This window comes from Portunus trituberculatus, chromosome 18 (assembly GCF_017591435.1).
Source record: "Portunus trituberculatus isolate SZX2019 chromosome 18, ASM1759143v1, whole genome shotgun sequence".
Classification (NCBI taxonomy): Eukaryota; Metazoa; Arthropoda; class Malacostraca; order Decapoda; family Portunidae; genus Portunus; species Portunus trituberculatus.
Window position 1 is genome coordinate 9,284,563 of NC_059272.1, and position 14,713 is coordinate 9,299,275.

General features: G+C 40.9%; 1 protein-coding gene across 1 annotated transcript; it reads right to left on the bottom strand.

The window, feature by feature from the left end:
* Positions 1 to 742: 742 nt before the first annotated feature.
* On the bottom strand, positions 743 to 12,449 carry LOC123505404 (splicing factor 3B subunit 4-like). The gene is made up of 4 exons (XM_045256637.1): positions 12,293 to 12,449; positions 3,788 to 3,987; positions 3,211 to 3,369; positions 743 to 1,982 (listed from the first exon to the last, which is right to left on the bottom strand). Exons 1-4 carry the CDS (start codon positions 12,324 to 12,326, stop codon positions 915 to 917), a joined length of 1,461 nt encoding a protein of 486 aa, XP_045112572.1. The 5' UTR covers positions 12,327 to 12,449; the 3' UTR covers positions 743 to 914.
* Between the last annotated feature and the right edge of the window lie 2,264 nt (positions 12,450 to 14,713).

Consider the following 14,713-nt stretch of genomic DNA (forward strand, 5'->3'; position numbering starts at 1 on the left):
TACAGCCAATCACCCACTAGGAACTTAATGACTGCCTAGCCAACAGGCCGAAGGGCGCCAATCCTTCACTCCATAAAGGTGGCACACACTTGACGCCAAGATGCTCTCTCATCGCCTAACGATTGCCTTCCCTTCTGTAGCCACCTTACATGTAAAATTTTGAATATTTTTTTCAGCAGAATCAATGCCATCTTTATTCATCATACAACATTCTTGGCTACTCGTTAGTATACAAAATATCCACAGTTCATACTTATGTATGAACTATCATACTTATGTATGAGTCATACATAAGTATACCAAGACTGTCACAGATACAATTTAACCTGCAAGTCTTCAAGAACACAGATAAGCTCATTCCAAAATGGATCTTGTCTTATCTACCAGAGTGTGAGACAAAATGCATTCAAGCAATGTTTGTAGTGGTGTGAAAAGGAGATGGCTTAATTATCTTTTAAACAAATTCATAACTAATTTTCAAATAAGTTCATGTTGATAATGACATATTTCAAAAAATATTTTGAAGTTGTTTCCTCCGAAAGTATATCTGTAAGTTACACAGTAAATTTCCCGAGAAACTTTTCACTATTACCTTTAACAGCCTGACATTCCTGGAGAGCAAATACTCTAAAAGAGCCAAACTCAGTACACCTTATTCTCAAGATGGTAACAGTAGCACACCCTCATACTCTTAAAAGACATGCCACTTAAAATTATCTGTAAAGATAAGAAAACAGCCAAGTATACTGTGAAAACTGTAATTGACAATGCCTTAATCACAAACATGAAGTTCTGTGCACAGTTCATGTCACTCATCACAAGAGCAACAACGATTTGGGTCCCATCTGACGTGAACAGAAGAGCCTATGTTGAATAATGAATATATCCAAAACAGCAGTGCTTTCCATTCAGTGTTACTTTTCTCCTCCCGGAGGTGGAGGAGGAAGAGGAGGACGTGGAGGAGGAGGAGGTGGTGCCATACCAGGAGGAGGAGGTCCACTCTGAGTGTTAGGGACAGACACTCCAGGTGGAGGTGGTCTCATGCCCCTTGGTGGAGGCCCTGGTGGCATGGGTCCTCCAGGACCACCTGAAGGAGGAGGTCCTGGAGGGAGGGGTGGTCCTCCACCCCGCATGGCTGGCCCCATGCCTGGCATAGGAGGGGGTCCCGGAGGCCCACGTGGAGGGTAAGGAGGCCTTCCAAATGGGGGCCTCCCTGGAGGTCCTCCAGGATGAGGGGGTCTCCATCCTGGAGGAGGAGGCCTCATCCCGGGTGGGGGAGGCATACCTGGGGGGCCAGAACGAGGAGGAGGCATACCAGGGGGAGGTGGCATGCCTGGTCCACCTTGCCATGGGGGTGGAGGCATACGCTGAGGATACTGGCCATATGGCCCTTGGTTCGGAGGATTGTTAGGCCCTGAGGGAGGTCCTGGGGGTCCTGATGGAGGCAGAGGTGGCTGACCTGGAAGAGGAGGCTTGGAAGGTGGAGGAGGAATAGGAGGAAGAGGAGGAGCAGAACCTGGAGGTGGAGGGACAGATGTTGTGGGTGGAGCACTGGGAAGGGGAGGCATGGATGAAGTGGTGCCAGGAGGAGGAGGAACTGGTGGTGGAGGAGGAACCAGTAAGCCAGGAGGTGGCACAGACATGCCTGGGTGGGCATTGGGTGTAACCCCAGCTGATGCTGGGGGAGGAGGTGGGGCAGGAGGAGGAGGTGCTGACTGGGTGGGAGGGGGAGGAGCATCTGCAAACAACTGGTGAGGCTTATCAGCCTGGGACAGGGGATTCTGGGCAGCAAGCAGACGCTCAGCTGCAGTTCCATGGCGTTCACCTTTGCTGTCTTTCTTAAAAGCATATGAGATGCTAATGGACCTGTTGCAGAGATACTGTCCATTCATAGCTTCAATAGCAGCATCTGATGCTTCAAAAGAAGCAAAGTTAATGAATGCATATCCTTTTGAGTTCCCCGTATCTGGATCTCTCATAATCTGTGAAGAAAAATATTGTTTTTTAACTTTTCTTACCCTACCTCTCCAGGTTAAGTGACATGGTGAAAAAAAGGTGGTATTATTCATAAAAACAAATATTTGCTGCACTGACAGAATGCAAAATCAAGAATGTCATGGGTATTCTTTGCAGAAATATCTCAAGAAGTAGCACAATTGAAAAACTTTCCACATTTAAAAGATTTTTGCTTGCAAGCATGAAATGACATTGCTTTTCACAAGCTGCAGCAACAAATTTCTGCTGTGTCAGTCTGGAAATGGACAGACAACTTGCTGCAAACATCTGGGTTTATCTCTCATATCAAGAAAATTGTCATGTATTTTACAATTTGCATAATCAATGATTTTGATAAGCAGTATAATTGAACTAAAATTGTTTAAAAACTTGAGAAAACTATTACCCAGAGCAACAAAATGTTGAAAACTGGTTGTCAACATAAAGCTGTGGAGAATATGCATTTGTTGTAAAAACCTTTACACTTATGGATGCAGCTGGCAACAAGAACCCTGGCCAACCACCAAAGAATAAAATGCTGAAAAGCACCAAAGAACTTCACCTAGACAAACTAGGATTGTCTGAGAAATCATAATATCAGCAGTAATGTCTTCTTCATTTTTTACTGTCAACAATTTTCCTTCTTATAGTTTTCAAGCAATACTCAGACAGCTTCTTTATCCAAGTTTTCATTCAAGTCTTGTCAAGAACTGAAGAAACAAAGAACTCCCTGCCTATTTTGATGCATTGTCCCAAACACAGATTACTTTGGAGGCAGAATGCAACTAATACAACCTGGAGACACACACACACGAGAGAGAGAGAGAGAGAGAGAGAGAGAGAGAGAGAGAGAGAGAGAGAGAGAGAGAGAGAGAGAGAGAGAGAGAGAGAGAGAGAGAGAGAGAGAGAGAGAGAGAGAGAGAGAGAGAGAGAGAGAGAGAGAGAGAGAGAGAGAGAGAGAGAGAGAGAGAGAGAGAGAGAGAGAGAGAGAGAGAGAGAGAGAGAGAGAGAGAGCAGGGGGAAGGGGCATCAAACTATTCTTTCTGTACTAAGATATACAATTAAACTAAGAACTTAGAACCAAAAGAATGCAGTATAATCCAGTCAATTTTCAAAACATGAGAAGCACAGGGGCAAACTCCACAACTAAACGAAACTAGCTAACTATCTTTAATTCTATCTACACATTCACTTGCTGCACATCCTCCATCTTACCTTGGGAGTCTGAAGAATGACACCGAAGGCAGAGAAGGTATCATATAGCAACTTTTCATCCACCTCTGGATCCAGGTTGCCAATGAATATGTTGGCACCCACATCAAGGTTCTTCTGGTGGGCTGATGCTTTGTTCACTCGTATAGGTTTTCCAAACAGCTGGAAAGAGAAACAGTGTTGGTCATACTGCTACCCTTGTAATCACTAATCATTGCTCCATCCCTTCCTCTACAGTCTACATGATTATGAACCAGCTTCTCAAAGACAGCCCAATAAAGGATTGATATTGCAGTAATAACAACTTCAGAAATTTCATAATGGGCTTGAGTGAATAAGACATACTACAGTTGAGCATAAAGTGGAAATAATACATATCAACTTTTTTTCAATTATCATCTAAAACAGCTACTCAATTAGCCTAAATTAGCACTGTTTAGAGTGCCATGCAATAAAGACAGTAGTGTTGGGCTTTTCCGAAATGGGGATAATTTTTTTTCAATAAAAAAAATATGTATACCCCAGTGGTGGTTATTTTTCCTAATGCAGTTAATCACACACTCCTCTTGCAAACAATTACCTTTATCATGTTCATTATCTTGATGGCATAGTCTGCATCCTCCTCACCCATGAATTCAACAAAGCCATATCCCTGGTGCTGCTGGGTAACTCGATCCTTAGGCATGTGTACATTGACCACTGGCCCCGCCTGCACAAACAGCTCCCACAGTAGTCCTTCAGACACCTTGTCATCCAGTCCACCAACATATATTGTGGCATCTGAGGAGCAAAGAAACATTAGAGGGGAGGACACAAAATCTGCAAGGCAAGTGTTACAATCTGAGTTTTTTTTTTCCTTTCTTTTCAAGGCAGCATTTGCAAATAAAGAATTCTCTAAGTATGTCTTCTCACAGAACAAATATGATGAGTTGCAGGTTCTCTGCCTACCTCCTCCACCGACACTTATCACAACAATGTAAACAAACCTCTATGGCTACGGCAGTGCGGTCTCTATTTCCCCCCACCTCTCTCTCTCTCTCTCTCTCTCTCTCTCTCTCTCTCTCTCTCTCTCTCTCTCTCTCCTACGTAAAACTTCATTCACTCAATGAATAATGTTTATAGGATCGTCAACAAGCTATTCTGTGATTATTAGAGCAGCCAGTCTTCTGTGGGTGGCTATATTTATACACTCCATCTGATCGACAGTCCCAAGTGAGGGTGGGGATGTGGTAGGGTAATGTCCCTTGGAATGCACTCTCCCAGATAAATATACTTTATAAGAGTAGTTTATCTATTTATATTATCTTTTGCTGTTTTATTACATTTCTGTGCAATAATTACTATTTATACATCCCTTTTCCTTACCTTAAAACACATAAAAGAAAATACAGGGGTGCTCTTTTTGGATAAGCTGGAACGGATTAATGGCATTTCAGTGCATTTCTAAAGGAAAAATTGTTTTGTGATACGAATTAAACTCGTATCTCAAGGTATCATTGTATATATGTAAAATCTAAATCAAAACAAATAAATAAGCTGACTGTGGCATGAGGTAGACTGAAGTATTGGTAACATAGCATAAAATATCCATTCATATATCTTGCACACTTTTAGTAATACAACTCGAGAGTAGTTCATTAAGGTGTCTCCAAATGTAACATTCCTTACGATGGAATGACCCAATAGCAGACACATTTTTACTAAAACTCCCACAAAACCCAAGGTGTGAGGGCACTATCCCTCCAGCTCACCTCGTTTCCCAGCTCCCCCTTAGCAGCTCTTTCATTTGGTTGACATGACATAGGAATGGAAAACATTGCTAAATCTAACCTAACCTAACCTAACCTAACCCGAATAGTAACCTAACCTAGCTAGCATAGCCTAACCACGCTAAAGGTCAAAAGGGTTCTGAGGAGGATGCATCAGCAGTGTGTGTCACTTCAACTAAGTTATGTTAGCTAGGTTAGATTTAAGTTAGTGTTAGGTTAGGTTAGTTTTGGTTATCATATTTTCATTCCCACGTCAAGTCAACCAAGTGAAAGAGCTGAAAAGGGAATTGGCAAACGAGGTGAGCTGGAGGGATCACTATATTAGTACAGTGCCAGTGTGAAATAGTTTGTAGTGGTGTTGCAAAAACAGTCAATAAATGTGTTGCAGCTGACAAGAACATATCAGGAAAGTGAGAAAGAAAAGGTTGTATTGTCAAAGAAGAAAGCAGAAAGCTCAGGAAAAACAATATTTTCCCTTGTTTTCTCTATCATAACTTCAAAATTATGTCCAACAGAAATCTTGTCAATCAATTCACTACATCTCACCAAAAAAAAAAAGCCAAATCTGAAAATCATTGGTTGGGTGAAACTTTAAACTAACTATCCATCTCTGATAATGCCTTTTAAGGTCACCTCCATATTCTCCAGTTTACCTTATGCGGTGGGATGAGGAGAAGAATTGAGGCACTCTGAATAGGTAATAAAATATTAAGTCAGGTTAATTTACCTTACTGTGAGGTCCACTAAGTTAGTTGGGATCAAAGGAGAGAGTATTAGTTAAAATTGCAAATTTACTGCAGTCGCAAATGATATTTTACCAATAGAATAGCATAGCCAAGAAATAAATAGAATAACTGGATTCCAAAGCATTTATTGGTGACACAAACAGAAAAATCACATACACAATCAAGAAAAAATGAATACAATTTCGGGCACTGTCCTAATGTACATAGACATCCCTCAAGCTGTCCTCATTTCCCAGTCCCCCATTTGCAGCTCTTTCAATCAGCTGACGGGATGTGTGAATGAAAATTTCATAACCATGACGGTCAATTTTCAGTTTCACCCAACCAATGATTTTCTGATGTGGTTTGTGTGTTTCTGGTGAGATATAAATAGTGAACTGATTGATGTTTTACATCACTTCTGTCACAAATGCATAGTTTTCAAGTTATGACTTTTCAACCTATGCCTACCTCTCCTCCCTAATGATCTTGGGGGACCTGGGGAAGCATTAAATTGAGTAATGCATTGCAAAACAGGTCTAAAAACCCAAAAAATCTATGAAAATACTTAAACTACACCTTTGACGGAGGCAGTGGTGGTAGCTAAGGTGAGCATTGCTGTGTTACTCTTGAGCAGCATTGTCAACGATTCACTCTAGACTAGCAGGGCGGGCTGTGCCCCCCAGACCTGCCCCCTTACCAAGATTTCTTACCAAGATGAAGGTCTTGATCCCTCATCAGTCTCATCTGCATCTTCCAACCAAAAATATTAGTGTACCGCTGGAGGACTGCAGGATGGTTGGCTAATTTTAGATGCAGAACATAACTCACAAAAAGACCTAGCTAACAATACTCATAAAGACAATGACCCAGGAATTGTTCAAGCAAATGTTTGAAGGACTGGAAAGATTGAGCTGACACAACTATTTCAGGTAGAGAATTCCAGATGTTGATGACCCATAATGAGAAGAAAAGACTTCTAACGTCAGTGGAGTGATGAGGCATTAAGATCTTCAAACTGTGGCCCCTTGTTCTACTCAAAGTGGCTCTAGAAAATAGACCATTTAGTTGAGGACTCAAACCATTCAATCTTCCACATTTGAATCAAATCATCTCTCAGCAATCTACCCTTAATAGAAAACAATTTCAGTCTAGATAATCTTTCTGAGTTTGGTAGGTCACCAAAACCTTCAACTTTTTTAGTCCACCTTTTCTGAACAGATTCCAGTATGTGAACATCACCCAGGAAGCCAGTATTCCAAACAACACTACCAAAGTCATTAATTGGCCAAACATGTGTGACAAAAATCTGATACATGAAAGAAGGTGATCTGCATAAGGTGCCTCTAAGAATGTTGCTGGCAACACCATTAGCTTTGCAGCAAATTTCACGGATGTTAAGGTGGAATTTCAGTATTGGGTCGACTAGAATGCCAAGGTCTCGAACAGAATCTTTGTGAGGAATAGGGTGATTTCCTAGGAGGTAGACATGGTGAGAAGCTGGAATGTGTCTTGAGAAATATATACAAGCACATTTGTTGATGGAAAAAGAAAGACCCCAAGATAGACTTCTTTGGTATAGCAATGAGACATCATTTTGTAAGGGCATAATAGCATCACAAGCACTTGATTTCTTTGACAGAACGGCAAGATCGAGTTTGAGATCATCAGCAAACAAAACTGATTTGTAATTAAGATGAGCGGTGACATGGTTAATATAGATTAAAAACAATATGGGACCAAGGACTGAGCCCTGAGGAACACCACTACGAACATCAGATACATGACTAGAGGAGTGATGAACAACTTTCATTTTCTGACTAGTAAGAAAATCACAGATCCAGCCAAGCAGTAGATTTCTGATACCAATTTGAAATAATTTTGATAATAAGATTTGGTGGTTCACAACCTCAAAGGCCTTACTGTAGTCAAAAAGTAGAACATCCACATCCAAGCCTTGGTCAAGATGAAAACTAACTTTATCATAGGTAAGGAGAAGTTGATCAGAAACAGAAAATCCAGAACGGAAACCTAATTGAGATACAGAGAACAAGTTATTACTGTCCAGGTAACCATAAAGTTGAGAGGTAATGAGCCTTTCAAGAGTTTTAGAATAGACAGAGGTTAGACTTATAGGCCTGTTGTTTGAAGGACTGGAATGTGAGCCCCCTTTAACACACTAACCGCGTATCGGGCCACCCATGTACCAAGCAGACGTTTCAGTTGTTGCATATTGGTACATCTGAGGCCTGAATATCACTTTCCACAAACAATTACAAACATGACTATGTAAATAAATTGTGTACAAATTTGTATTTATTATGACTGCAGATGCATTGCTATGGCACTGGAAAATAAGATAAAAATGATAAGACAATAATTTTATTTGTTGAAAGAAAAAAATAGACTTCTGAAATACAAGTAATGTTTGGTGACATATTACTTCAAAAATATAATCAATGTAAGAAAATAATGGAATATTAGATCATCATAATGTTGATCACTAATTACACGAGTCATATTTTTCGTTGAAACATGAAATGCAAAGGTGTGGTTGACCCTCACATTCATTGCAATAGGTGGATATATCATCCTATGCCATAGCCTATGCCTGGCGCACTGGTGTACCAATATGCGATAAAAGGGAAAAAAAACTACTGGTCCGCGATTCGGTATATATTTGTACCATGGATTTTTACGCACTATACTACAGGGTACGCTCTCACAATGATAAATACCTCTTCTCTATGCAAAAGTCCAACGGACACTGGAGTGGTCGGGTAATGAAGGTTACATGGTGCGAGCAAGTGTGCTGAGTTGCCAAACGCGGTTAACATGTTAAAAGAGGCATAACACCAAATTTTCAGACAGAGGGAACCTTCATAGAAGAAACACTTTTGCAAAAGATTAGATACAAAGGATAGCATAAGGCAGGGGCACACTTTCTGAACACAATACAGGGGAGGCCATCAGGACCACAACTAGGAGATAATTTAATCTTATTTAAAGCCACCATAACATCACTGTGAATTCCTTGAAAACAAAAAGAGTCGGCTACTTGATCGGGGTGAGGATCTGGCAGTGAACCTCAGACAAACACCGATGAGAAACACCGTACCAAGCAATCTGTCATACTATTACAGTCCTCTATCCAAGACCCATCAACCAGGAGAGGGTTCACTGTACGGGGATTGATCTTCTTCCTTAACCCGTCAAGCCCCGCCAAAGTTGTGGGATGAGGTAACACCCAGACCCGCCAAATTTTTTGAAAAATAAAAAAATTCCGGAAATCTATTGGAAACCCAAAGTTATAACACCTGAAGTACATGAAACCACTCACTATAGCCATTTAGCACTCAGTAGAGAGGGTTATGCTCCGCGAGTCATCCAGCCCGTGGCAGGGAGGGAGGTGCAGCGTTGCCCGTCCTTCAGTATCACACATCAGGCAGTGGTTTACGCATATTATATATTATTGCTTTGTTAGAATGTTCCTGAATAGAGCATCAGTTGTTTTAGCAACATGTAGTTATGTTGATTCATGAAGGAAGTCATGATGTGTCATTTCTTGACTATAGAGACGGCGTCTAATCAATGTTGATACGGGCTTAGCTGCATACTATATCTCTTCATCATTACCATTTTCCTGCGAAGCTCTTTGTTCTTGGTAGATTTTGAAAGTGTTTTTCAAAGGAGAGACGGGAGGTAATGTTGGAGAAGGCAATCGAGGCATCGGCAATGTCTTAGCCTCATCACCACACACTTCACTGTCAAGTCCTCTCTTCTTCCCTCATTTCTGCAGCCCCAACAAATAAAGGAAGCTCATCATCTTCGTCATCGCCATCAGCCATCAGCATCATCATCTGAGGGTAGTTGTAATGATGGTGGAGGTGGTGATCAAGGGTATGAGCGTGCACTCACACCGGAACCACGTCGGGATGATGGTAAAATTGGAGGCTCAATTTCTTCTAGATCCTCTACTGTAGGGACATATTCCTCCCCAGAAGAGTCATCTGAGTTACTGTCGATGTACTCATCTGACTCTAACACCATAGCTATTGCCTCAGCAAGAGAAAGAATTCTCTTCTCCTGCCTCAGGCGGCGCGGGAAGTCAGCCATGTCTATTCGCATCCAATACAAAGCCTGAACAGTCAGCGCGCGAATATTTCCTGCTGTGAGTGACAAGTGAGGACTTGTAGGTAACTTGCCAAGAAGTGTAAACTTGCCCCGTATGTTGACTCATAACGTGTGTGAAGATTACAAACCTAAGACGATTATGTACAAAGATACAGGGTAGAGAACTTGCGACGGCTGAGAGCCGTCAATGGGACTGAGCGTTACACACATACGCGACAGCTCTCAGCCGTCAGCGGGGCTGGACGGGTTAAGTAACCGTGAAACCTCCGGGTATCACCAGAGGCAGCTAAGGAACGCTCATAATTAATAATTGCAAGGTTAACATCATTTTTATGTTGAATATTCAGATTCCTAAAAAGAAACCAGCTTTTCACAGTTAAAGGGAATGTCGACCATGAGAGCTTCTTAAAAGCTTGTAGTTGTGCCAAGCTACTCCCCGTCTCCTCTGGAGGTCTTTAGATATAGAACTGGCCCAAGGTGGTCTTCTAGATCTATCAAAATTTGACTGGACTGGAACAAACACAGTGAAGGCATTCATTAGAATCTCAGTAAACTTTGTGTAACACTGTTCTACATTGTGACCACTAAATAAGGAATCCCAGTCAATACCAGACAAATAATATTGCAACTGGGGAAAATTGCAGTGAAACCAGTCAAAACGATCAGAAGGGATAACAGAAGAGGAGGTAGATGAAAATGTTAGTGTAAAAAGAATACCTACATGGCCACAGCCTGGAGGCGGAGCGATGCTGTCAAGTCTAGATACACGATCATGCTCAGAAGTAAGAACAAAGTCAAGAATGTTACCAGAACTAAGAAAAGTAGGAAATTTAACCCATCGTGTGAGGCCAAGGGAAACAAAAAGTTTGACAAATAAATGACTTTTTAAGGAGCTAACTGGAACAGGACCAGACCAATTAATTGATTGTAAATTGAAGTCACCCATCAGCACCACATTTTTATCAGCACAAAAGGAGGATAAATAAGATACTAGTTCAAATGGGGGGTCTATAAACCACAATAACATAAGTAGAAACAAGTGGAAGAAAAACTGCTATGGTATTAGGATGGTCTTTAAAAACTTTACCCACTTTAATGTTGTCCCCATGCTTGGAGATTCCTGAGGGTGAATCATTTCTAAAAAAGTAATACCATGATATATTTACAACAAAAGACTGGTTACTAACTAAACCTAATTTTAAGCTATATACAATATGCAGCAAATTGTTGGCAACGCTGCTCAATAATAACAGTAACATTTGCCTCAGCTGCCACTAAAGGTGTAATTTATGTATTTTCATAAATTCTCTGTGATTTTCTACCTGTTTTGCAACACACGTTGCTTAGTTTTAATTTAATGATCCCTCCCCCAAAAACTCCGATTTCCCAGAGGTCCCCCAAGATCACTGGGGAAGAGATGTAGGCATCATAAGTTCAAAAATTATTACTTGAAAAGTATGCATTTACGACGGAGATGATGTAAACCATCAATCAGTACACTACATATCTCAACAGAAACACATAAGCCACATCAGAAACTCATTGGTTGGGTAAATCAGAAACTTGTTGGTTAGGTGAAACTGCAAATTGTCCACCAAGACTAACCAGCACTGTCCCCGAGAAACGGTCCTGCACACTCGCCTCGATTCCCGGCTCCCCTTTCGCAGCTCTTCCACCCAGCTGATTTAACGTCACATAAAATGAGAAATATATGATATCATTTTGTTTTTTATGCAGGGGTTCCTTAAGACGTCATGTATTTTAAGGGTTACGCAAGGGTAAAAGGTTGAGAAACACTGCCTTATTCATTACCATATTTCTCTCTTTCTCTCCTTATTTGTTATCTTATTCTCTCTCTCTCTCCTTATTAGTTTTCATATTCTCTCTCCTTATTCGGTTTTCATATTCTCTCTCTCTCCTTATTCGGTTTTCATATTTTCTCTCTCTCCTTGACCAATAGCGTGGCGTCATATATATTTGACGTCAAATCAGCTGGGTGGAGGAGCTGTGAAGTAGAAGCCGGGAATAAAGGCGAGCGCGCGGGACGGTTTCTTGGGGACAGTGCCGACTAACCTAACCATAACTTTAACCTAACTTAGTTGAGGCGACACGCACCGCTGATGCGTCTTCCTCTGAGTCCTTCTGACCAATAGCGTGTTTAGATTATGCTAGCTAGGTTAGGTAGTCAAAGTTAGGGTTGTCATATTTTCATTCCCAACATCGCAATTGCTGAGTGAAAGAGCTGCGAAGTAGGAGCCGGGAATCGAGGACAGCTGGAAGGACGTCTGTATTAGGACAGTGCCCAATTTTGATCAAATAAACGTCTCAACCAAGGAAATCTATAACATAATAAAAACGTTTTTACCAAAACGTTTATTGATGAAGAAAAAATCACTGAAGATCTATGACTATATATACCACAACAGTCATCCAGGTGGCATTATACGTTCTCCGTACCTTGATTACGTTCGGCAATAGGTCCTGCAGCCATGGTGCCTCAATGCTAGAAAAATACAGCCTATTAGTCCACCTCACGCCGCCAGCCGCCACAGGTCCATCACGCCGCTGTGTAAACACAACCCGGGCACCCGACCAACTGAGTTCTTGGTTCCTTATCATCATTACACTGTATCCTTCAAATAAATGTTGATATCGTCACTTCAACTCAAAAACATTACCAGAATTAAGAATGTAATACTAGTTTAACTAGCAGTGAAAGGAAACTTTCCAATAAAAGATGAAAGAAAAGTTATTAGTACATAGCAAGGAGATTTAATTGATTGAAGAAAACGGCAAGCGCCCTCTCCCGTGTTAAGCAATGGGAAATTGCCACTTTCTTTTTCATTACTAGAGGAAAACTAAGAAAGAATTGATGGCTTAACTAATGCAAGCCACATTATAGTTTCCTCAATATGTCATGTATATCTATTATTAATGGTGTTAATACGAAATAACTACAATATTGAAAGAAATACAGCAGGATGTTTCCTGGAGATATGGCAAAAAAGATGGCTTTTTCTCGTTTATTGGATGACAAGGAAGAAACAGTGAAGTAGAATTCCAGTGATTGATGCTTTTCCAACGCACAGTGACACGAAATCACTCATCATGCTAAATAAAACAGAGAGAGAGAGAGAGAGAGAGAGAGAGAGAGAGAGAGAGAGGAGAGTTTACTCACCTGCCAGTTTACTATGGCATAGTAAGGCAATATGAGGTAGGGTTCAACCAGAGATAGGGAAATACCACAAACCTGCTGGCACGCCAATTAATGTATATGAAATAGCAATTGAATACAGCAATTTGAAGAACTGATTTATGTGCCACTGCAAGATTTGAAATAATAACCTTGTTACAAAATCCGCCGCCCAAGCAGCAGGGACACCACTCCCAAGGTCCTTACGCAAAGCTTCCACAACCGCGATCGTAACTCACTCTATTGTTGGTGGCAGAATGAATATTACACTAGGTTTGATTCAACATTTCTCATGAAAAATTTTCCAACATTTCAGCAAATCTGCTATGAGAACTCTTCCTTTTACTGAATATAAGTCAAGAGATTTTAAATCAACATTATGCAGATCTAAAAAGTTTATGAAATCCCTTTTGGTGTGTCATCTTCGCCCTCTTCTTGAATTTGCTTCTCCTGTGTGGAACACCGGTTATATTGGGGATTTGCGTTCACTAGAATCTGTCCAAAGGAGATGGACTAAGCGGATTGATGGGCTGGCCGATGTTCCGTACTCACAGCGCTTAAGATGGTTGGAAGAGAGAGCTGCTGCTTTGTTCACTATCTGTCGATTGTGAATATGGAATTTAAAAGAGGTGTCAACCACCACACCCAGATCTTTATGACTGTTAACAAATTTGATAGGTTCCCCACTAATGTTGTACACACTAAAATGTCTAGCATCGTTCCAATCAACAGATACACGTTGAAACCTAAGGATGACACACTTGTCAGCATTAAGCTTCAGTCCCCATGAGGCAGCAATTGAACTGATCTTATTGATGTTATTTTGGCAAGATAATAAACTCCTGATCAAGTATGGCGAATTATCAGATGTTAACCTGAGATAAATCTTTAAGTCATCAGCAAATAATTTACAATTGTTAAGGATCGACACAGGTAAGTAATTTCCACAAATGAGAAACAACAAAGAACCCAAAACAGAACCCTGAGGTACCCCACTCAAAACAGGTCTAGCGGTACTGCGCTCACCTCCCACTGTAACCCACATGGTACTCTTGGCTAGAAAGTCAGAAATCCAGCCAATTACTCTGCCACCCAAACCAAATAGCCCATGCTTAGTAATAAGAATTTTATGGCATACTGTATAGAAAGCTATAGCAAAATCGAAAAGAACATCACCAACATTATTAGTATCTAGCCATGAGGTCACACTGTTGTAGATGAGCAGCAACTGATCGCCTACAGTACGCCCTTGTCTAAATCCAAATTGGTCTGGTGTCAGCAAATTGTTAGTTTCAAGGTAATGGAAAAGACTTATAATATAATCCGTTCTAAGGTTTTACAACATACTGAGGTAAGACTAACTGGTCTGTAATTTAGTGGAGTATAGAGTGATCCCTTTTTGAAAATTGGAACAATAGAGGAGTTTTTCCAAGTCTTGGGAAGAACACCTTTAGACAAGGAGAGGGTAAACAATATAAAGAAAGGTTCAGCAAGAGATGGACAAGAACGAAGTAGTAGTGGATGGACGTTGTCTGGGCCCATGCTTAAGTCCACCTTGAGATCTGAAAAATGTTTAACAACATTAGATAAGGATAGAGGAACATCATTAAAAGAACAATGAAATATTTGATGAGGTGCTGGTGATGCTGGATCTGTGTCAACGTAGACTGAAAAGTTAGCCAAAA